The following is a 22,473-nucleotide window of genomic DNA, read 5'->3' as shown; positions in this document are numbered from 1 at the left end:
TACTTCTAGTGAAGCAGCATTGTCTCAGAAAAGAGCTCGTACATCGCCCAATAGCCGCTATTATTGAGTTTCTTTCATATTCAAATTCCATACATTGATTTTGTGCGGAACCTTCTATTTTCACAATAGAAGGAATCTTCTTGACATGAGGTCAAGATGTGCATGTGTTTTGGTGATGAAGCACAATAGCGTCCAGAATTATGACAGGGTCATAATTATCCTCTCTCCTAGGGAGAAGGAATACCTTTCTTCTAGTTTCTTTTCAGGAGGTTTGATATCCACTTCGAAACGGCAACGCAAGGCCACATATCTTCTACTGCGACTCTCCATCCTACCGTCCAGGGGAGCGAAGGTAATCAACGACATGAACAGCGATCAGTGGCTGAGGCTTCGAGGGTTGCTGTGAACACTGACCGAGTCAAGAGTCAAATGTAACTCGATCCTCAAGCAAAACAAATCTTGAACGTCCCCAAAGTGAATATGACTTTATGGCATTCGAGCTTGAAAGCACTCTTACCCCCGGTATAAAAATTTCCTGGAAACTTCGACCATTTCCCTCTGCGGGCACTTTCCGAAAATACTGCATTGCTGGCACTAAAATTCGCAAGCGTTTTTTTATATTCGAGATATTTCACCTTCAACACGTGGGGATATTCCAGCTTCAATTGCGCAAAGAGCCACTTTATAAAGCTTCTCATTCCAGTCAACCCACCTGGATGCAAAGCTGATGTTGTGCAGCCGAATATTGCGGTTCATACATCATTCTATCATTGCACTAGATTTTGCCTTTCATCATCTGTAACAAACGAATAGACAAGGAAATCTTCGACATCCCAGCATGATTGCGAGAGCAACCTGCTACTGTGATTTATGCACCGAGGTGGTTATAACTTTGGGAAAGCCGTGGGTCATATAGATGGGTAAAGCTACAATAACGCTCAAATTAAGTGGAGAGGTGATCCATTTTCGAAAGCGCCGTTGCACAACGAACATATATAAACAGAGAGAGTAATGTCGCTAACACCGGTTTACTTACCTCCAAGCAAGAACTATATGAAACTAGCAGCCGCTCATCCCCTTCCAAAACTAGTGAAAAATCCCGGAGAATATCGCCGTTTCAGAGCTGGTCGCAATCTGTATGGATAGAGGCAACTTGATTACACTTGCATTTCGGTATCTCCAATGTGCCGCAAAGGCAATAGAGTGAGTGGTACTGTCGTTCTGAGGAAGGAGAAGGGTCCAACAAGTGCTGGCACCTATTTGTCGCTCGCTCACAAAATCTATGGAGAGTCCTGGAACGTGAAATGGAGCGTTGGCCCAAACCGCTGAGATATTCAGAGATCGATTATAACCACGACGTCTTGGATATTGCGAATGAGTTTCACTTCAGAGACGAACGCACTAGCGAAAGGTACCCGGACGGCTATGAGACACATGGTACGTTGATCGCAGAGGAGCCCATATTTAATCTCGGCCAGGAAATACAAAATCAAGAGCGTGAGCTGGAGACCGCAAAATAACAGATCGAAGAAGAATAACTGTCCAAAACGGCTATGAGAGTCAGGACAACTGCTGGGTATATTGGTTCGTCGCAGAGTGTTGGAAATGGATTTGCGATGTATTGAACGTTATATATGTTTCTTGGAACCGGTAAAAGTTCTGTACCTCATTCCCTACCTTTAGTAGTCGCAATGGAATACCGGCCTCGAAAGTTGTATGTTGGGGCATTTGTGCTCTAGTGATCGTTGACGAGGAGTGAAGTATTGACAAGCGCGCTTGAGTCACGTGAAACATCTGAGGCCAGCTTTGTCGAAACTTTGGAAGGACAATCAATCTATTCCAACAGACAATCAGGAGTCGATAACCTATAATATTAGTCTTTGAATACTATTTTTGTCAATCGCCCATAATTGTATTTTTGTCCAACTGATCCTTGTTTCAAACGAAGCTAACCTGATCCATAGAACTATTTCCGCGCACGATACTGCAAAACTCTCCAAGGAAAGAGGCAAACGAACGAGACAATCACTTCATCTATACACACCATGGCATCTCCTGGTGCCGATACCTTCACCCAGTATCCCCTTCACCTCGACCCAACCTCAAAAGCTATCTCCGCTCCCTCATGCAACTCAGCCGTGCTAGACAGCGAACTCGAATCCCTAAACCAACTCCACCGCGCTCTCCTCAATCTCGACAGTCCCAATACCCCCCCACCCCCAAAGCCAGTGAATCCCAAACGCAGCGCCCAAATCGCTAAGTTGCGCGAGGCAGCCAACACAGCTTTCCGCAAGTCCTCCTTCGGCGAAGCTGTGAAGCTTTACACATATGCCATCGACATGGCCATAGGCAGACCGACGTGGGAACACGTCGACCTCTTGCGCGAGGAGCTACCACCGCTCTTTACGAATCGGGCGCAGGCCTATATGGCACAGCAACAATGGCCGGAAGCCTATGTAGATGCGAAATCGAGCGTGGAAATTATGCCCTCTAATAATGGGAAATCATGGTGGAGAGGGGGTAGATGCTTGATTGAGATGGGGAGGTGGCAGGAGGCAACGGAATGGATTTCAAATGGGTTGGATGCGGAGGGGAACTCCAGCGAAGCGGCGAAGGAGTTGAAGGGTCTTATGGTAGACGTGGAAAAAGGGTGGGAGAGGGAGAGGTCTTCGAGGGGATGAGCTAATGGGCGAATGAAATTGGCCTTTGTTTGTGCTTTTGTTTCGGCTTTTGTTTCGATATTGAGGGTTTTGTTTGTCAAATACTTTTCTGTCTGGTGGTTCGGGGACTCCTGAATTCTTGGCAGGGGTATTTGGCTCTTAATAGGTAGCCCTCCTTCTCTTATATATATCCTCCTGTCTTTAACGGCGTTTTGGTGATCCTGAATCTATTGGTGCTAATATCGACATTTCTTCAGTTTGCGATGGTAAACAGCTGTAATGATCTCCTGGTCAATGCGCACCCTGCGAATCACGTCTTCTTTCCTGCCTGGTCGTACACTAACTCGACATGAAATTTCTTTCGTGAAGGTATTGGCAAATAACTGTCGAGTTACTTGATCAATGTATAAACAAAACAAACCCTTTAGCTCTTTACTAATACTGGTATTCAAAGGTTCAAAATTGGGAGGCCCAAGAACAAAGCACATGATCTAACGCATGTATCCGCCACTTGCTTTTCCGATCCGTCAAATTGTGTCCCATATGGTGTAGTGGCTAACATCAGCGTCTCTCACACGCTAGCCGGGGGTTCGATTCCCCCTATGGGAGAAATAATTCAATTTTTTGGCTGTTTCATTCCACCCTTGGCGATTGAATATCTGCGCTTACCGAATACTCGAGATTTAATGTCTACGGAGTAATGGAGTACATACAGGGTAACAAGGCCACCCGAACAACGAGCAATGCGCTCTGCAGTCATTTTGGTAAATGAAGAAGGAAAGAAGAAGGGAAAAGGAGGTTTAGGAATCCCTCTTCATTCCTTCCCCCCCCCAAACCAATACAGGCAGAACAAAAGGGAGAAAAAGAAAAGCTCTCTGTATCGTGTAATAGAATAGTAGTCAAAGCGTCCATTGAATCAAAAAGAGACCCAAGAAGCTACTAAGACATCGTGAAACATGCAAAGCGGGATATGGGATATATAGCATACATAAAAACCTGAGGAGAGAAACATGGATGCTCAATGTGAATGAATCTACTCCCGTCAAATCCATCAGAGGAGAGATAAGATACTGCATATTCAAATGATTTTCGAGGGAGAATTAAGCGTGCAGGGTGCGGCGGGGACATGGAGTTCACAAATACTAAGGAGAATGGGTTGCTTCGGAGAAAAAGGGTGGGTAAAAAAATGAACAAGAAAAAAAAGAGGGAGAGCACCCTCAGGTCAACGCTGTATGTCAACAGAACGCAAATGAGAGAGTAATGAAAACAAAGAAAACAAAAAAGAGTTGAAGGACGCTTCAGGATTTTCTTAAAAAGAATTGAGCGGGGTTAGAAAGATGAAGTAAATGCAAACTAATAATTGCAGGAAGAAGACGGTAATATGAAAAAAATAAAAGGGCAGTGTGAAAAACAAAGGAGATCATACGAGGGGTCTGTTTTTGGATTTCGTCTTTCCTGTTCCTGCGTTGTACCAATGCGATGGTACTCGAAAATAAACATCATTTATATTGTGGTGCTATGTTATGTGTCTTCGGTTATACCTCGGGTATGTATCATTCGTCATCGCGTTTCCGCTTCATAACAGCCTTGAGCATATCAAGCCGTTGTTGCGTTATGATGATGGCGTCCTCCATCTCCCGCTCCGTCATCTTCTCATTCCTCAGGCGAGTCTTGAGCTCTTTTTCACTCATTGGTTGCATCCTTCGCCGCTGCCTTTCAGTTCTCGAACGGCCGACTTTCTCGGATTCGTCGGAAGATGGAAAAGAGTTTATGATAGGGTATGCGAGACCGTCCATGCCAACTCTCTCCTCCAACCAATTCCATAGTTCGCTTTCCTCTCGCTGCCAAAGCTCCTCGTACGCAACAATTCGCTCTGGAATGGAAAGTAAGGGAGAACCGACCCCTGATGGCCCAAGGCGAGATGGAGGCGGGCTGCGGAACCAAATCATCACCAATACCATAGCTATAACGCCAGCAGCGACATTACCACTCCAAAAGGGCTGGAAAATGTGGGCTATCGGGCCAAGAGGACCACGTAGAGGTTCCAGCATCCCCCAATTTTCAGCTTGTTGTCTCCCAGATTCTGAAGCAGCCTTCGCGCCAGCACCGTTTTCAAATCGGCCAGTATTTGCTCGCTTCCGTTTTCCTCTGGCTCCCTTCCCAGCACTCTTTGGAAGGGTTGGGCTGCGCGACGGGGGAGCTACTCCAGCTCTAAGCGCCTTGACTAGGTCATTTCCATATGTTGTCTGACCATCATTTGCACCCTTTTCGATAGGACCTATTATAGCTATCGTAAGCATTATACATTTCGGTTAGATCGGCGGATGATAGACAAACCTTTGAGCCAACTCTTGCCGGACCATTCTATGGTGCAAGTCATATAGAATCTGGTGGCATTGTTAACTGCCCATGTAAACAAGTATTTGGTTTTCACACAGAAAATATTTCCACTTGGCACATCAGGAGTTTGTGTCGTCAACGTAACCAAAACAGCTTTCTCCAAGTCAAGGAAGTCTAAATTCTCGTGACTAGTACACTTCGTTTGCTTCGGTCCGATAGGCGCATTCAGTGGCTTTGTATACGAATACGATCGAGTTTTGTTGTCCATGGATAGCCCCTTTTGGTCATCTTCAAATTGCAGATCAGTCACCTTCTGGTAATCGAGAAGAAACTTGGGTACGAATGAACCAGATGCAGGGCCAAAAACAAGGGTATAAACGAAGCCTAGTGGTGCCAGTATTATTTCGTCTTTTATTACTTTATCATAGCGGCCGGAGGGGTCTGTAAACTCCGTTGGAGCATGAGTAGCAGGGCCGGGAAATGGTGGAAGAGAAGAAGTTGACGCAGCAGCTCCTTTTTCTGGCGCTTTCGCCTCACTTTTGGAAGGAACTTGGGGAATCGAGTAAGATCCGGCCAGTGGAATGTTGGATCCTTTGCGGTTGATTCCTTTCTGGGGCTCCGATTTATCGCTGCTAGCAATACCTACATCAACAGCGTCCAAAAAATTGGTGCCCTCATCCTCCTCATCTTCGTCGTATATCTCATCCTCCTCGTCAGAGGGACCCTCACTTGCAGCATCACTCTCATCGGCCTTTTCCGTTTTGTCACCAGAGCCCTGTTCTATTCGAGTGCCATTAAGTGAACTCTCGAGTGTCGGGTGGTTGACTTTCCAGATATTAACCATCAAATCATAGGTAGCCTCCCGACTCAAGAGACTTCGAAACGTATGTCGCGCATGCAAAGTTTGGATTGCGATTGCGTTGGGGAAAACAACAGCGGTAGATTCCTTTTCAATGGCTATTATTTCATCGAAACTAATCACTAAAGTCGTCACCCAGCCGAGGATGTTACTCGAGAAGCAGATATGGCCTTCTGATATGTATATGCGGCCAGCCAGGATGATTTCTCGTTGGAGAGCACAACTATAGTCTTCGATGAGGTAATCATCCTCTGGAACACTTCTAAATAGCTGGTGAAAGTCGCGATTTCGTTTTTTACTCGCAACAGCAAAGCCTGTCAATCGTGGAGCACTGGTATTGGCGCCGGGAATACCCAACCCAAGCCCTGCCGCCCCAAGCGGACCAATTGTTGCACTCGATGATCCTCGATGTCTGCGTGCAAGGCGACTACGTACGCTACCACTGCGCTGGACACCAGCACCGGTTTCACCTTCGAAAATACTGCCACTTGGGGGAGTTTGTTCGCCAGTACTGCCTTTTGCGAGGCCATTAAACGGGGTGCTGGAAGGAGTACCGGTGCGGAGTAGTTCAGGGGCCGGTTGAGACGCAGATGGCCCATCCGCCGGCTTTTCATACGCCATAGATACTGCATGAGCCGCACGCATATCTTCTATCCTTGCAGAGATTTCATCCCTCTGGGATGCAGTTGCTCTACGAGGACGGCTAGTAGTTTCAGTTTTCGTAAACACAACACCATCTTTAGTGGTGATCTCCCCGCCCGCTGATGCGTCAATCCCAAGATGGCTAAAATTTAATTCACCCATCCCGAGCGTTTCCACGGCCAATTCCTTTTTCTCTGATGTATCGTCGTCTTGTGGTGGATCTGCAGCTGCTTCGGTGTTAGGTCCACTAATGTTTGGGTTATCTAGCTCCACAGGCTGTGGGGCGGGCTGTGCGCGAGCTTGACTATTCAAACTGTTTCCAAAGTTGGAGGCGGCATTCTGGGCCGCAGAGAGCATGGAGGAAAAGAACCCTTGCGCAGTCTTCGATTCTTCCACAGTTGGTGTTAATGGAGCAGTCATGGAATTCGAAAGTTTACTGGGACTATGAGCAGCAGATGCGGAACGAACTCGTCTATGGGATATCATATTGCCTGAAGAGCTCACAACGGCATTAGGAGGTAAGTTGGGGGAATTTATGGCAGAGTCACTATCTTCCACGACATTTGTAGACGGCAGTGCTGGGCTTTGGGAACGATGACCAGCTGGAGTTGGTGGAGTCACAGTTGTTACGAGGTCGGGTACAGCTGCGGAAGAAGGGCTAGGGGGAACTGAGGTCACATGCGGTGATTTAGAGGTGACGGTAGAGGAAATATTCGACGTTGCTACATGTCGGGGTGTTGAAAGCGGTAAAGGAGGGACCTCTTCCGAAGGCTTTGGACTATTTTTAGCCGAAGTGCTTGACCTTCTTGACCTAGTCCTGAAGAGGCTTTTACCGCTTTTCGTCAACGGTGATTTATCCAGGTCAGGGCTTGGGCTGCGGCTTTTTTTCGTAGTGTTAGGGCTGAACTGGTTTTTCAAGTTCTGATTCTTTCGGTCTGCGCTGGATGGCCTGGAGTAAACTCCCATATCCCCCGTAGTTGCAGCATGGGCTAGATGTCGACTTTTATCGGCGGCTGTATCGGATGTCGCATTGGAATCCGACGCAGCTTCCGCTGGATCGGGGGGAGCGTTAGTCGTGATTATTAGAGGGGATGAAGCAGTTTGACGCGAATCCAGATGGAGCCCTAAATCAGGAGACGTACGTCTATTCGAGACGGGGTTAGTAGATCGAGTAAGTAGGGGAGTACAGGAAGAATTGGAGATGCGTCAACAGAAAATTAAGTTTGCTGGGAAGAAACCCACCTTCCAGGGTCTGACCCGTTACTTGCGCCATGGTCTGTACTATCTACTGTTGAACTACTATGATTCCTGCTCATTGACAGAGATGCGCCATCTTCATTGGGGATACGTTGCAGTTCCGTTCCATTCCCGCCACCTAGGAGGATGGGATTTTCCATTCCCATAGTTTTTTTCTTGCGTCGACGCCGTGCCCCTGAAATCAACTTCGAGATGCCAGTAGGAGGGCCATCATAGTTAATCCCCTCACCTCCACCTGCCCCGCTAGTTGAAGGGCGCGGGGGTTCATGGTTCGACTCGACTGAAGGCGCGGGACTTCGAGCAGACGTGGAGCCATCGACTTCGCTGAGGGAGGTCTTGCTGCGATTCGGCCTTGTAAAGACCCTTTTAAGCCCATTGGCAGAAGGCGATGAAGTTGTTTCGCTCGTAGTGCCGTCCATCGGCGGAATAGGGTAGTGAACTTTCCTGACGGAGTTGATTGAATGTTCAACAATGGGGACTTCTAGTTGTAATCTGGTGACTTGGGGAAGAAATAGCGTTCAGTTCAAACGAAAGAACTGCTATTCCCGGGCCACGGGATAGAGGGCTGGAGGCTCCAGCGAGCGGGGGACATGGGGAGGAGGGCTAGACCAACGCGGGAACAAAGCGGCGGAAACGCTGACGGGGACAGAGTTGGTTGGTGGGAGAAGTTGGACAAGTAGCATCACGGTTCGGGATAGTTCGTGCGACAGAAGGGACACCGGACCTAGGGAAGGGAAAGCATTGTCGTCGTCAACAGGTACAACAACAAGGCAGTTAGTATCGATCACAGGAAAATCATCGCTCGGAGAGGTTGTCAGGCAGCACCGTAGCCCGCAGGATGAAGTCGGAGAGTTGTTGTGCACATCGTGGGCGGAGTGTCGGAGTGAGCTTTTGATACGGCTGCGGCTTGGAAATTGTATGCTGATTGGCTGCCGGTGGCACCACTCAATCTGGACTCGTCTCGTAACGCATGGTGTCCGTATTGGAAATACAGTTTCACCGTTACGGATGACATACTTACACACTCGTCTCCGCCCCGGTGGAAAGTTGCTCTGTTAGCAAGAAGATTCTACAGATACGGTGCTGGACAGCTGCTGGAGAGGTGATGGGCAGTTGCTGGGCAGGACTTCTGGATGCAAACGGGACTTGGTGCAGACAGAGCTTGCATGGAGTACCTAATAAAACTTTTCTCCATTACATTGCCATGACAATCAATCCTACAGATAAGGCTCGCCACAGTGGCCAAGCGGTGCAGGGATTTCTATTGCTGGTCTATCACACGTAATGATGACACGTTTGGAGATATCGACATCCCAGACCTGAGTGGTTACTGGTATGTATGTATTGAGTCCAAGGTTCGAGGCATCGAGATCGTGCTACGCCTCTCGATTTCTCAAGACAGGAGATTTTGTTTTTCCATGTCCACCGAGCCGAGCATACTACCCTTTGTTCAGAAGATTCTATTGTCCAACATATAGATGTATTACCTCCGAAATGCTGTCTTGATAACGGTATATCAGCGGCAGAGGGCTTGCAGACAACCTCGGCCATGGATTTCGAGTTACTCGCGCGTGACTAAGCGGGACAAACTGGCTTCCCAACCCGGTTTCACAACTTCCCTTCCGCCGCTCTACTATGTTGTTTGTGAATTTCATCTTTCTCGTAGATGCCGATTTTCTGAATAGTGTGTTAAAAGGGCCTTTTGTCAGGGCGGATTATGGAATCGTCTCCGTTAACCTTGGTGTGTATCACCTTCTTCATCCCCCACTGGTGCCAGGGCTCGAAGCTGACCCGACTACCAATACCCCGTCTAGGCGCATTCCCATGCCCGAAATGCCCTCTTCGAAACACACAAATCTAACCCAGTAGCTGCCAGCGAGGAACACGACCTTGCAGCCGGAGAATTTTCAACCGCAGCACAAGGCACCCTTGATCCTGAGGTATGTGCGCGAGCACCTGCCAATGTCATACAAGCAAGCTCTTTCTCACATGGATGGGAACTATAGGCGTTGCGGACCCTCCAGCTCCTAGAGAAACATCACAAACGGCTTGCAGAAATTCTTAGATTTCAACATGAACACCCTTCGACCGCTTCTCCTGAGCCTACAAATTCACCATCACCGACCCTTTCAACCGCCCAAACCAGCAAATTTAACGCTCAAATTGCCGGAGGAGCGTCACATGCTGCAACTTCACCCACAGAGAATGTCCACCAACCACCTCGTCTAGCCACTCCGCATAGATCTCTCCAGCGAGATACGAGTTCAATAGCAAGCAATCTGGCATCCGCACGCGGTATTCCTTCCCACCCGCCCCGAGCGAGTCTTGCGTCTCCCGCTGTTTCAACACAGAATGCCGGAGCGAAAATGACTGGTGTTCCAGGGCGCACGAGACTTGATGGTACTGGCCTCGATGCGCTAAACGCCGATTTAAAGTCTCACCCCGGCTTGGCTTCCAAGCGTAAACCGTCATGGGCTCCAACCAGTCCCACAGATATCGTCGACCAACAAACAGTTCCCCCAGAGCCAAGTGAGACACCTAAACTTGGTTTTGGATTCTCAACCGATGAGTCGTTCCAGCGCTTTTATTCGACCTTTGAGGGCCTCATATCCAAGTTTTCTGCCCCCCTAGCATTTGCTAGTTTGCCTCTGGGCATTGATCCAACCAGCCAGAAATCTGCAGCAAATACGCGCCTCGACCGGAATCCTGCCTCCGCAGACATTTCCAGCCATCTTACAGAACAAACAGACGTGAACAAGCTAGTATCGAGAGCTGCACTGCGTGCCCTTCGAGACAGAGATGGCTCCAGCCGCTCACCAGGCCACTCGAATCCTGCAGAATCATTCTACGTCGTCCCTACCGCGGGTGGAACAATATCGTACGCGGGCATTCTTTCCCGAGCTGAAAAAGAAGCCCGTAGGGACAGCCTAGCCGACAGCCGTGACGACGATTTTGTCGATGCGCGCGAAAACCCGATGCCCCCAGAATCTTCGCCTACAGCCCGGACACCGGACAGGGATCGAAAGTCAACTGCGGGGAGGCACAAAGGAGCAGGCGCCTTGGAAAGCCGCTCGACACAGGCTTCAGCACATCATCAGGACATGAACACGAAGACCTTGGAAGAACTGCAACTGGAGAACCAGGCGCTGAAGCACCTATCAGACACGCTGTCCAAGCGGCTGCACATGTGGGAAGTCAACGCGCAGTCGTCGTCATTAGCATTGCAGCAGTCTCTCAAGGCAATGCAGCACCAATCCACCGCCTCACCTGCCCGCCAGCTCTCTCCCATAGCGTCGACTGCGCCGCAAGCATCCCATCATCATGGAGTACAGTCGCCATCACCACCGCCTTCAGTAGCCGGGGCGCTGGTGCCCTCGGGAGAGGACGCGGCTGCGGGAATGCCGCAATCATCCAACACTGACGCGGCTCGGATTTTAGAGCTGGAAGAGCGCGCACGGAAGAGCGAGAGGGAGTTGCAGCGGGTGGGCCGCGAGAATGAGAAGTTGAGAGATGTGGTGGGGAGATATCGGGATCGATGGGAGAAATTGAAAGAAGGGGCTAGGGTGCGGCGAGAAGGGAATGTAAATGGGAATACCAATGGAGGTGATAGGGGGGGCCCTGCGGCGGGGAACAAGGGTGCTGCTGCTGCGGTCGGTAATGCAACTACTACCACTCGTACTACTACTACAGTTGATGAGGGTGCTGCTGCGGTCAATCGAGATGGCAACAGTGGCAATGTCACTACTGATGCAGGCGGCGAAGGCGAAGGAGAAGGCATAGTAGAATCAGATGAGGAAAACGCGAAGGGTTTGCTCGATGATTAGCTTTTGAATTGAATGATTGGGATCCCGGCTTGAACGGGCTGCTTTAGTTGAGAAGTAATATAACCAACAACTTAGAATTGATTGATGATTACTTCATTAAGGCAAACCTCGCTTGTCCTCTTTCTACTTGTTGTGATGATAAATGTTACCTGGATGTGAGATGATGTATTCAATGAATACGTTCGAATTTTTCTCTTCAGAGTTATAGAACGAATGCTGTCATACGACAGTAACGTGGGATAATGAGCTGGCGAAACCGCATGCAAAATGCTGTCAAATGGATTCCAGACAAAAATGAAAAATGAAAAGGAAAAAAAAAAAAAAAAAAGCCGAGACAGAAGAGGCACAATAATGTCTCAGATTGTGGGAGTAATAACGAAATTGGCAGCGGAAGCCCCGGGCTAATCAGAGTATCTCAATTAAAGGACAAAATTAGGTGCAAGAAATAAGAACCCAAGAAGACCATAGTCCCCTGTAGCTCTGCTCCTCCCAGAGGAGAATTATTTGGAAACAAAAACGTGGGCCGCGCAGGAGGTTCAGAAATATCGCGCCGTAGATCACAATGGAGTATCTGGGGTTCAACTGTCCTGAAAAGATGAACATTCGCAGAAAGTTAACGGAGGAGAAAACGTTTGAGAGGAGAAAAAAATTTAAAAAAAAAAATGTTGCAAACCATACGTGATCATGCACCGCTGACAAAAGCTCCAGTCCACGAATGAAAATCAAATGCAAATCGAGAGGAAAATGCAAAAACCAATAAGTCTGTCAGAACTAACTGTATATGCATGTCCACCTTTGAACGTATGGATTGCCGAGAAATGATGGAACAAAAAACCAACCGAAAAAAATTCAACAACATGCATGTACTCTAGCCGTCCTAATCCTAGACCTTCGTAATAAATCCATCCCCTTTCGTGGTCAGAGAGGAGTAAAAAATATTAGTCTCCATTCTCGTCAGGAGCAGCAGCCGAAAGTCCAGCCTCCCTTTTCTGCTTATTTTTTGGATTCCCCCGGATACTGCTGCTAAGCCAGCCCAGCCCGTCCCTCCACGAGTCGCTAAGACTCCGGGTCCGAGAATCATTTTGCTTCTTCAGGAGCGGTGAAGCGGCTAGGTTTGGGATGCTGTCTTGCGTACTGGTTTGGTTCGTGCTGGTCGAACCGGTGAGGGGTAGGCTTGCGCGGTTAGCTATGCGCAAAAGTTCGTCCTCCTCGGCTTCTGTTCCATTGAGGTTGGTCCCGAACTCGGTTTCCAGCGAAGGCCCTTCTTGGTTATACCTTGTCGCTGCGCCTTCGTCAGAAACATATGGGATGGATGCTCTTTTCTTGCCCTCTCGCTTCGTTTTCGACAGGGCCCGTTCGCGGTGGCTACGAGGGGAGCCTTCTCTGAGTAGAGAATCTGCAATAACAGCGCTCAGGGTCCCTGAGAAAGGCTGTAGTATTGGTCCAGGGGGGAAACGCTTTGAAGACGAGCTTCGTGATCCGGTGTTCGGTGTTCGAGATGACGTAAATTGGCGACCTGTTGTGGGAGGCGTCTTTGCTCTTAATGGTGTAGCCTGCGGAGGGGTATGCGGGCGAATTTGTTGGTTGGTAACCGCGTGGGATCCAGCAACCCCTGGAGCAGAAGGGAATTGGAGAAGTACCTGAGTTGGAGGAGGGTATATGTGGGTAGGTGTCTGCGGCCCAGAGACAATTGCTGATTCGCCATGGTCTGCAGAGGTTGTTTCCCATGGGTTTTCGGTCAAGAGTGGCTTGGGGCTTGTGACTGGAGATGCTGGGGATGCTGATAATAAGGAGACGCCAGAAATTGATGGCACGGAAGAGGAAGGACCACTAGACAATGGAGCTCGCGGGGTTTGCACTCCGTCGTCTTTATAATGATCGTCTTCATCACTCATATGTGAGCGGGGATGATGGTCGGTAGCTTGAACAGCGGGACCAACGGTGCCTTCCAACGATTGCTCTGCCGGGTGCTGCCTTCTTTCGGGCTGCCAATCAATACTATCGCGGTATCGATCTCCATCGAGAAGACCAATTGCCTCCTCGTCGCTTTCCGATTCGGAATCGGACTCATCTGCCCGGCTTCTACCACTAGTTATAAGATAGACTCCAAGGAACGTGAGTGAACAGCCTCCAACGAATTTCTCTGCCCGTGCAGGGGAGGTCGACTCGAAATCCCGGTAGAGGACAGCGCTCCCAAGAATCACTGAAATGGTAAATAATACAAACTGGGTAGGGATAACTTGGGTGGAATCGAATCTTTGCAGAGCTCGATTGATGTATCGTATCTGCATCACAGCACTGAAAACAAGTATGGCCACCAGGGCGTACGTGATAGGGAACGTAATGACGTGCCATAAAGTGAATGACAGCAAGGACGCAACACCCTTTGTCGACAGAGCAGTATATCCGCCTAACGATGTAATAAGCTTGGGATTCCTCATTATAGTGTCAGACATAGGTATATATATATATACTTACCGAACAGTCCAACCAAACCCAAATCAATTAGGATAGATTTTCTCCCATACTTGTAGCTAGCCCACATCAACACCAGGATCAATGCAATTGTGAGTCCAAGGTATAATTCAAACTCCCACGTCGTTATCATGCCCCAAATATCACCAGGCCCTATTTTGGTTTCCGAGGTTTTAGCACTGAGTACAATTGTAACTGCGCCCGCAATGGAAACCAGCACCCCAAGCAGATCTCGTTGGCGGAAAGTCTCTTTAAGCATGAATGGAGCAATGAGGCAATTTGAAATCAGCGCCACTACCCCTAGTGGCGAAACGATAGATGCAGGTGCAAATCCATACGCAAGGAAATTACCGGCTTCTCCGATAGTCATAAGGATTATGCCGGTCCACCAGTACGGAGATTTAAGATATGACGTTCGTTCCTTGGGGATCTGGCTCTTCTCCAGTGGCGTTAACGTCCGGTCTGACATGAATGACTGGTTGAGCCTGTCAGCGTCCGGGTTACTGCCATTGAGAGAATTACCCCTCTCCCTATCTCCCTCATCTTCGTCTGTATATCGATTAAATCCCAATCCGTCAATTTCCTCAAATCTAGTAGATCGTCCATTTGTCTCCGCCTGAGCTGTGTCTGCATGGTCTTGTCCATTTGTGTCCCCGCCCTCATCTTCGCTCGCAACTGCACCATAAGTGCTAGATGATAACAGTACTGACTGTGCCGTGTGCCTGGAAGCACTTTTCTTCCAGCCGTTTCGATAGCGGTTCCGTTCGAATTCCCGTTCAATGCGTATGTGCGCATAGCGTTGGATATTTAACGCAAAGGAAATAAAAACGTTCCCAACGATGGCTGTTACAATACCTATCGTAGAGGACCACTCGCTCATTGGACTGCCACCGGTTTCGCCATCACCATTATTCTCTCCACCGTCATGCCCAGTATTTCCATATCCCAGCAAACCGATTGTGACGGGAGACAAAGGTGAGGAGATGACCAAGTCAAAGAGAAAGGCGAGGGAGAATGCAACTGAAATTCCAACTGCCATCATTTCACCCTCTTTCTGATATCGTGCAACAGGGCGTACGACGGAAAGAGAGCCTTGAGAGGAGCGAGATATATTGGAGATACCCCTCTGGTTTTTCCTAGCCTCCTTTCAACCAGAAGTCGCCTGTCCTTGGGTTCTGCCGTAATCACTTACCCGCCTTCGCCGGGGTAAACCTCGCATTGGCTGTCGTCGCAGTAATGGCTTGGCTGAAGAGCGATCGGTATCGTTGATCACCACAACAATCTACCCACACATCAGCTCTCCAGGGTGAAGTTGCGCTACACGATGGTTGCGTGTAAACGGTACTATGTGGTATTCGGGGACTGGTGTTTTCTTTCATCGATGGAGTAAAAGATTTGCAGCTATCACATGCAAGGTACAAATCATTGCTAGAGTGCGACAGTGGGCGTCTGAAAAGGGAGGTAGGTCCGAGATGAGTGAAGAAAAGGAGTGAGGCGTATGGCGTGCGGGAGGAGCGGTGGTTACTCTCGATTAATTTGTTTGAAAGTCTCAATAAATGACTTATATCCCTATATTGCCTGTTCTACCGAAGATGAACAAGCCATATTTCCTTGGATGTCAGGGCTTTTGACAGATCTGAGCCCAGTTTCAAGCTTCAGGAGCTGTCAGAAAGTTGGAAGCTGATGAGGCTGGTGGTGGATCAAGCCACTATTGGTTGGGCCTTGGCAAGCGGAGAACATATATCAATCAGCAAACTTAAAAATAAACCAATCATTTATCATTGAAACGGGTATCTAGATCATGAGAACGGAAATTGTCTGCTAACAAGCCAAATCTGAAGCCAACAAAGTACATTTATTATCATTTTACAATTGTACGCAGTTAAAACGCCTGACACCATCAGTATCCTCTTGAAGAAAAAATTGAAGAACAGAGCTAAAGTCGTCCAAAAGTTTTAATCTCGCCTCACCCGTTTCCGCTCCGGTTTCCGCTCTTCGTCTTCCTCCTCACTCAGCTCTGCAAAGATAGGGTTGGGTTGTGTTTCCTTCCATACTTTTGTAAATACAGGCTCTTTCTCTGCCTTCTCTGCATATTTAAGTAGTGCCTCTCGTGGGTCCTCGTCTCTCATGGAACTAAGAGGGATATTTTCTTTGATATGCTTCTCGTCCGGCTGGCTCTGCGCGAAGGGAGTTTTGTTGGGTAGGTGAGGTCGACGTGGATCTCGCGATCGGCCCGAGGCAGTGAGTCCGATTGTCGGATGTCGGCTGGAGAAGGAAGCACCAGAGGCAATTTGGCCTGTAGCACTGTCGGCGGTGAGGCCAAGAGATAAATCTGTGGAAAAATTTGGATCATCGTCCACGTGCCACCGTTTTGGCGCTTTCGACATAACAAGGACTGCTCCGTTATGAGACATTGATGGGTTGTATAGCACGTGCGTCTCTCCATTTGCAGAACCAGCAACTATTTGGTTCAGTTTCTCGTGCCAAAGCACCGCAATAAGAGGAGAGCCTGGTGTGACTGGTGTAGAAAGCTCCGGCTTTAGGGTTGCAGGATTCAGGATATGGAGGTCCCCAGTTTCGCTGCCGGTGATGATATTCGCTCCGCTAGGTGAGAACATAATATTCGCGTTGTGGGAATATTTTGATCCAGAAATATGAGACACAGTTGTGATGGGAGTTTTGAACTTTCTCGTATCCCAGAGCTTGATAGTATCATCCCCTCCTCTGGTGACAACTAGCCGCCCATCAGGGCTAATATCAAGACCGCTTGTCCAAGTATCTTTAGTATGTGCTCCTTGAATTTGAGCGCTTGGCCTCAAGAATGGACCATCGCCACTCCACATCACTAGGCTCCCATCAAGAGCACTGGCAACGAGAATATTGCTACCTCCTTGCACTGGTGTGGCCCAAGCCACCGCAGTCATCCGGGTCCTGCCCGCGGACCCGGCTACCCGAGACTGATGCACAATAACTTCTTTCTGCGATCGTCCCACATTTACGTCCCATATCCTTAACGTACTATCCGTTCCAGCCGTAACACATAAGTTATAGTCCGTAGGACTCCACGCCCCGCTCGTGATTTCAGAGATGTGGCCTTTAGTATTGCGCATATCCCTAAGGTACATATCCCCCTTGACAAATTCCGTGATCATGTCGCCATCGCGATCGAAGATTTTTGCTTGAGGTGTTGCGGATATGACCAGAACTTGGCTTGGGTACAACGGGTTGAATCGTGCGACATGGACCGGGTGGATTTCCGATGATGCGGACTGCTTTTTTGCGGACGGTTCCACGGATTTGAATGCGCGGAGAGTGGTCGGCGTCATAGAGGCAAAATCATGGAGCTTTATCGTGCAATCTGTTGAGCCAGTTATCATTCGCGACCCTGAGGGATCAAGAGTTATAGTCGTCACCGCGCGCTCATGTGTCTTGAAAGTGAGTTCATGTGATGTTGGAAATTCATCTTCGGAATCGTCCGAGTTGTCTGACTCTGACTCTGACTCTGACTTAGAATGTTCATTTGACTTTAAATCAGCTTTTGAAATCGTAGGAACTGCTTTCCGTTCTTTTTCTTCGCCATCATCATCGTTGTCTTCTTTAGGCTTATCCTCGAATTTTGATTGGAATTTTGATTTCACCTCAGTTCGTTTTGTCCGATCAATCTGGGCTTCTACATTAGTCGACTTATCCTGCTTCCCAAAGCCACTGGGGAAGAACTTTTTGAATGTTTCTTCATCAAATCCATCCATAGTGGGTGAACACGCCGACGCATGTAGCAAGGAAAGACTAGGTGAGAGCTTGGAAGCTCCCAACTTGACGTTGCAATTTAGCCGCTTCAACAAAACTTTAATATTCCAAGCAGCTGCGCCACTTCATTAGCGCGCGCTTAACAATTTACACATCATTCTAAAGAGATTTGGTATTTTCCGGCCTCTACAGCTTCTGAAAGTTTCATGTTAAATTCAAAGGTTTCCCATTTACCATGATATAAAGAGAAAATCCAGCTAGGTTAACTTGAAGATAACGAGAGTTGTGGGAGAAAATAAAAGAATGATAATAAAAAGCACGATCGCTCTTATTTAACCCTTCACAATTTACAAGTGGTTGGATCAAATTTCTCACTCTCGCGTCCTGCTTTCAGCGTTGCTTTATAAGAATAATCCTGAGAGAGTAGAGGACGAAAAACTTGTCAGTCTCATTTCAGCCGACCCATCGAAACCAAGTTTCTCTTACCCGAGTCTCATATGGCACACGATATCCCCACCAGCTCGGAAATTCCGCTTTCGGGAAAGTCAGAGAGAAGAATGTAACAATAGTCGCAAGCACTAGCCCTGTATCTAAAGCGGCAGACATAATATAGTTATAGCTCTGCCACCACCCCGGCCAACGACGGCGAATCCAGAAGTTAAATATCAATCAAACCTACAATCGCCCAGGATGAAAAGTTCAATGGATGGCCCCAACATTTGCGAAAGACGTACATGTTAAGATGTTCCTTTGACCAGAAAATATAAACAAGGAAGTGGACTGAAAATTACTGAATAGGTGATGCTGACGAATGCAATTAACTACCACAAATAGCTGATTGACTACAACATTATTTGGTTTGATCCCTGATATACCGAAAAGCCATTCCAGATCATCCTAGGAAACCTTTCCAAGAAAAAGGAATTAGCTTATACAGGTACGGTATGTTACGATGGGTTCGGGAATATTTAACTGTCCAAGTACATGAACCACCGATACCGTGACATGATCCATCCGTTTGTCGTAGGCCACTTTGTCGTGAAGGGCATATCGAAGTAATGTGTTGGAAAATACTGCTGGCCACATCATCGAAGATGGCCTGGGGAAGCAGTCTTCTAGTATACAAAGGCGAATAAAATATTTGCCAAGCAAAGAGTCGGTGGAACATCCCAGCTAACGAAATGCTAATGAGCTGGTTACTTAGGGTAAATAGAAGTTGGAATCCCCAACCCAAATTGATATTGAAATATTCTGTTCAAACAATAAAGTATGGGACCTAGACCTTTTCCCTTCAATGCAAGAAGCGCATCGGCACTGTAAGCATAGTTGATGGAAACACTGTTGTCATTCATTAGATTAATCCTCATGCTCAGGTAGGGACCATGGCTATACTGAAAAGTTTCATTGTGCTGACTTGGCCATCAGCTACGACAGAGATATGATTGATAAAATATCTAGTTTTGCCTCTGAAAACAGGGGCTGGGTATCATACCGTAACAACTGTGTGTTCCTTAATTGTAAAATGTCTAGGGTTAAACGTCTAACGCAGCCCAAATATATTGAACACCCTACAGGGAACGACTTTTGCCCAAAAGCAGCCAATAGGGTACACTAACCTGATTGAATGGAGAGCCACATTGCAAGTATCATTATGTTGAGAAGGAAAGGCTGACTGACAGTTGAACGACAATGGAGGGAAAAGATATTGCAGGGCTCCTGTGATTGGATATTAGCTAAATGAACTTTCAACGCTTGCGGTTAAGAGGGATTTCCAACCTCACACTCAGGAACATGTTCAAACAACCACCAACAGTGATGAAGAAGAACCCCAGCATCCAAGCGCTAAATGTATTGGCAGCCAAACTCTTCGTCTGTGTTTCGAACGGCTGCACGAACCTAAGGATACGGCGAATCTTCGGAGCGTTCCTGTTCGATTGCAACAGCCTATTCGGCATCACCGGATTCGGCAGCATGGCTAGGGGCGTCAATATGCCCTTGCGGCAAATTTGGATCGAATTGGTGAGACTGTGTGAATTTCTGTATATCACCCTGAGCAGTAGGCTCAGAAATTCCGTCATCGCTATCTGGCTGTTGGCTCCTCGAGCGAGTGCGCAATGTCTGAAATTTCCTTGAAGGCTGAACCATTTCAACCATTATCATGACCAAAGCTCAAGAAATATAAAGCTCTTTGTCAAGCTGCCGTGGGTGTAATCGTTTGATATGAAACATTGGCCCTTCAACAAACTGTTGGGACTGATTCGGTTGACAGCAATCTAGAGTGCAGACTGTCTGGTTCTTCTGTAAGGTCGTAGAATCGAGGATCACAGTGGTTATGGAAAAGTTTCGATAAGGTTCACATGAACCAACTGAACTCGATCTTACAGCTGCTTAACTCAGGTACCCTATGACAAGCTGCCAGGGAGGATGAAGAAACCCCGCAAAATACACATGGGGCGGGTCCGGCAATAGCCTGCGGTTTCAATATTGTCTTTCCATCCCAAGGCCATGAATCCCTAGCCGGGGAGATCATTGTCGTTCTGAATGAGCTCCGCACAGATATTCATGTAAACATCCTATATCACGATCGCACGATCAGAGCGGCCAGGCGCTGTTTCCCCTTCTCCACGAGCAATCGATTTCTTTTATCTAATCAGCCAGCGGTCAATCCTCTGAACTGTTCAGATTAGATGTTCTATTGACAGGGGAACGAAGTTAAGACTCGTTCACCATGCGAGGCGCTCGGCTGGTTGGGCCGATGATGAAAGCCACAATGTCGATCCACAAGTTTTAGCCTTGGTAAACACTCGCGATTCATGCCCGCCATCTGACAAAACAATCGCCAAATCGCAGACTGACGCTCCGTTTGTTATTGCCTGGTTTCAACCCTATTATTGGGAAGTTCGACAGCAGCATTCTGCTCAACGGTTACTAGCTCGGTGATGACGGCTTGACTTGATGGAGAGTGATGTTAAAACCTCCAAAGAAGGAATGCCCTCGAGCTTACTTGGCGTAAAGTGCGCTTACTGTATGAGTAACCTACTTGACAGCGCGGGAACGAGATGACATCATGTTCGATCGATACTTATAAGGCTTGTTGCAGTTTTCGGACCTGTTCTTTTGCTGCAAAGCACGTACATAGGCTTCTAAGCACGAGCATCCAAATCCACTAACCTCGCTTCTTTTATCCCATTTCCATGCGCCAGCGAATCGAGGAACCCCTCACCGTGTTGACATCGGACACGCTTCGTTGAGAATATGCGACAGCGGATTAAACAGGTCATAGCAGACCTAAGATGTATCTGCCAATTCTACAGCATTACATTTTCTCCAGAGAGGGGGGCCCGGCTTCAAGAATACCGCAACGAGCGACTCAACGATCTAAGCAAGGAAAACTTCGATACCCTTATCCAAGATGGGAAGATCCACTATTTGCTCTTACAAAACCACCTATACAACAGATGATCAAACAGTTAGATCTTTTTATGCAAAAAGACAAAAGCATGCAACCCTCCCTTCGCCCCAAAGTTAATCAATCTTTATCAAGAGGGACACAAAATGAGAAATATAGACGGGAAGATAGCTGCTGGTGACATAGAAGACGCCACCAAACTTATCTGCAAATTAAAACATAATATAAAAGCAGACAGATTAGAATCCGCAAACGAAGCGCCCTGCACGCAGTAAAGGCCATAGACCAGCTCCGGAACCACCTACAAAAGTGCTTCTAGTTCTTCAATGCTCACGATCCGTTATTTTTCTGGTGGGTAGCTAGACCATATCGTCAGCTCACCAAGGCATTTGAAGATCTCATACCTGTTATCTGTCAGAAGATCATCGGTAAACCCCCTGACAAGAGACAGAGTGCTATTGCGGAAGAACCCATCGGTCGTGAGCGCCTGCTTGCCCACCTTGAAGCAGAAATGATTCCTTACCCACCCGAGGAACTTCTGTCTATCGGCCAATCTGAGTATGCATGGTGTGAGGAAGAAATGATAAAAGCATCCACCGAGTTAGGCTACGGCCGTGATTGGCATCGTGCTCTTGAGTTTGTCAAAACCCTTCATGCAGAACAGGGCCAACAGGCGCAACTTGTGCACGATGGTGTACTTGAAGTAATCGAGTTCGTGACAAGGCAATATGACCTCGTTACGGTCCCACCCCTTGCCGCGAAGACCTGGAAAATGGACATGGTGTCGCCATCACCGGAATTTCAATCCGCTGCGTTAGTTGGTGGAGAGAAAATGGTGGCAGCATACCCTACAGTGCATATGTCCCATGAATCCAAGCTAGCGAGCCTGCGAACAAACAATATCCATTTCTCCCACTCAACAGGCTTCCATGAGGTGATCCCAGACCACCATTTGCAACTTTATATGAATGTTAGACATCGCACCTATCGGGCGCTTTTCTATACACCGTTTTGGATCGAAGGCGGAGCCATGTACTGGGAAATGTTATTTTGGGATAAGAAGTTCCCTACCACTCCAGAGGATAAGATCTGAATGTTATTTTTGCGCATGCACCGGTGCATGCGCATCATATTTCCTTAAATTTCCATCTAGGGCGTATGACTGCCCGAGAGTGCGTCGATCTACTTGTGAGGCGGCTGGGACACGAGCGGACGGCAGCGGAAGCGGAAGTGAGGAGGTCAATTGATGGAAATTATCGG

General features: G+C 47.9%; 7 protein-coding genes and 1 non-coding gene across 8 annotated transcripts; 5 read left to right on the top strand and 3 right to left on the bottom strand.

Annotated features, from left to right (window-relative positions):
• Positions 1-1,182: 1,182 nt before the first annotated feature.
• On the top strand, positions 1,183-2,681 carry HCBG_01954 (F-box domain-containing protein; the record flags this gene model as incomplete). Its single annotated transcript, XM_045429003.1, has 5 exons — positions 1,183-1,203; positions 1,227-1,437; positions 1,524-1,584; positions 1,684-1,714; positions 1,965-2,681. 5 exons carry the CDS (start codon positions 1,183-1,185, stop codon positions 2,679-2,681), a joined length of 1,041 nt encoding a protein of 346 aa, XP_045290789.1.
• Positions 2,682-3,197: 516 nt separating this feature from the next.
• Positions 3,198-3,269, top strand: HCBG_11012. Its single transcript has one exon. It is a non-coding gene; the product is annotated as a tRNA-Glu (tRNA).
• Positions 3,270-4,213: 944 nt separating this feature from the next.
• HCBG_01953 (GRAM domain-containing protein) lies at positions 4,214-8,608 on the bottom strand (the record flags this gene model as incomplete). Its single annotated transcript, XM_045429002.1, has 4 exons — positions 4,214-4,938; positions 4,998-7,645; positions 7,744-8,197; positions 8,372-8,608. 3 exons carry the CDS (start codon positions 8,175-8,177, stop codon positions 4,214-4,216), a joined length of 3,807 nt encoding a protein of 1,268 aa, XP_045290788.1.
• An 867-nt stretch (positions 8,609-9,475) lies between these two features.
• On the top strand, positions 9,476-11,677 carry HCBG_01952 (uncharacterized protein; the record flags this gene model as incomplete). The annotated part of the gene is made up of 2 exons (XM_045429001.1): positions 9,476-9,499; positions 9,765-11,677. The coding sequence occupies 2 exons, from the start codon at positions 9,476-9,478 to the stop codon at positions 11,580-11,582; spliced, it is 1,842 nt and encodes a 613-aa protein (XP_045290787.1).
• Positions 11,678-12,520: 843 nt separating this feature from the next.
• HCBG_01951 (DUF803 domain-containing protein) lies at positions 12,521-15,096 on the bottom strand (the record flags this gene model as incomplete). Its single annotated transcript, XM_045429000.1, has 2 exons — positions 12,521-13,992; positions 14,061-15,096. The coding sequence occupies 2 exons, from the start codon at positions 15,094-15,096 to the stop codon at positions 12,521-12,523; spliced, it is 2,508 nt and encodes an 835-aa protein (XP_045290786.1).
• Positions 15,097-15,892: 796 nt separating this feature from the next.
• On the bottom strand, positions 15,893-17,806 carry HCBG_01950 (WD domain-containing protein; the record flags this gene model as incomplete). Its single annotated transcript, XM_045428999.1, has 1 exon — positions 15,893-17,806. One exon carries the CDS (start codon positions 17,804-17,806, stop codon positions 16,013-16,015), a length of 1,794 nt encoding a protein of 597 aa, XP_045290785.1.
• Positions 17,807-19,595: 1,789 nt separating this feature from the next.
• Positions 19,596-20,273, top strand: HCBG_01949 (uncharacterized protein; the record flags this gene model as incomplete). The annotated part of the gene is made up of 3 exons (XM_045428998.1): positions 19,596-19,823; positions 20,082-20,104; positions 20,189-20,273. The coding sequence occupies 3 exons, from the start codon at positions 19,596-19,598 to the stop codon at positions 20,271-20,273; spliced, it is 336 nt and encodes a 111-aa protein (XP_045290784.1).
• An 824-nt stretch (positions 20,274-21,097) lies between these two features.
• On the top strand, positions 21,098-22,306 carry HCBG_01948 (X-Pro dipeptidyl-peptidase; the record flags this gene model as incomplete). The annotated part of the gene is made up of 2 exons (XM_045428997.1): positions 21,098-21,328; positions 21,632-22,306. The coding sequence occupies 2 exons, from the start codon at positions 21,098-21,100 to the stop codon at positions 22,304-22,306; spliced, it is 906 nt and encodes a 301-aa protein (XP_045290783.1).
• Between the last annotated feature and the right edge of the window lie 167 nt (positions 22,307-22,473).

The sequence above is a fragment of the Histoplasma capsulatum genome, assembly GCF_000150115.1.
Source record: "Histoplasma capsulatum G186AR genomic scaffold supercont2.2, whole genome shotgun sequence".
In the NCBI taxonomy this organism is placed as follows: Eukaryota; Fungi; Ascomycota; class Eurotiomycetes; order Onygenales; family Ajellomycetaceae; genus Histoplasma; species Histoplasma capsulatum.
This window is presented reverse-complemented; position numbering and strand designations above follow the sequence as displayed.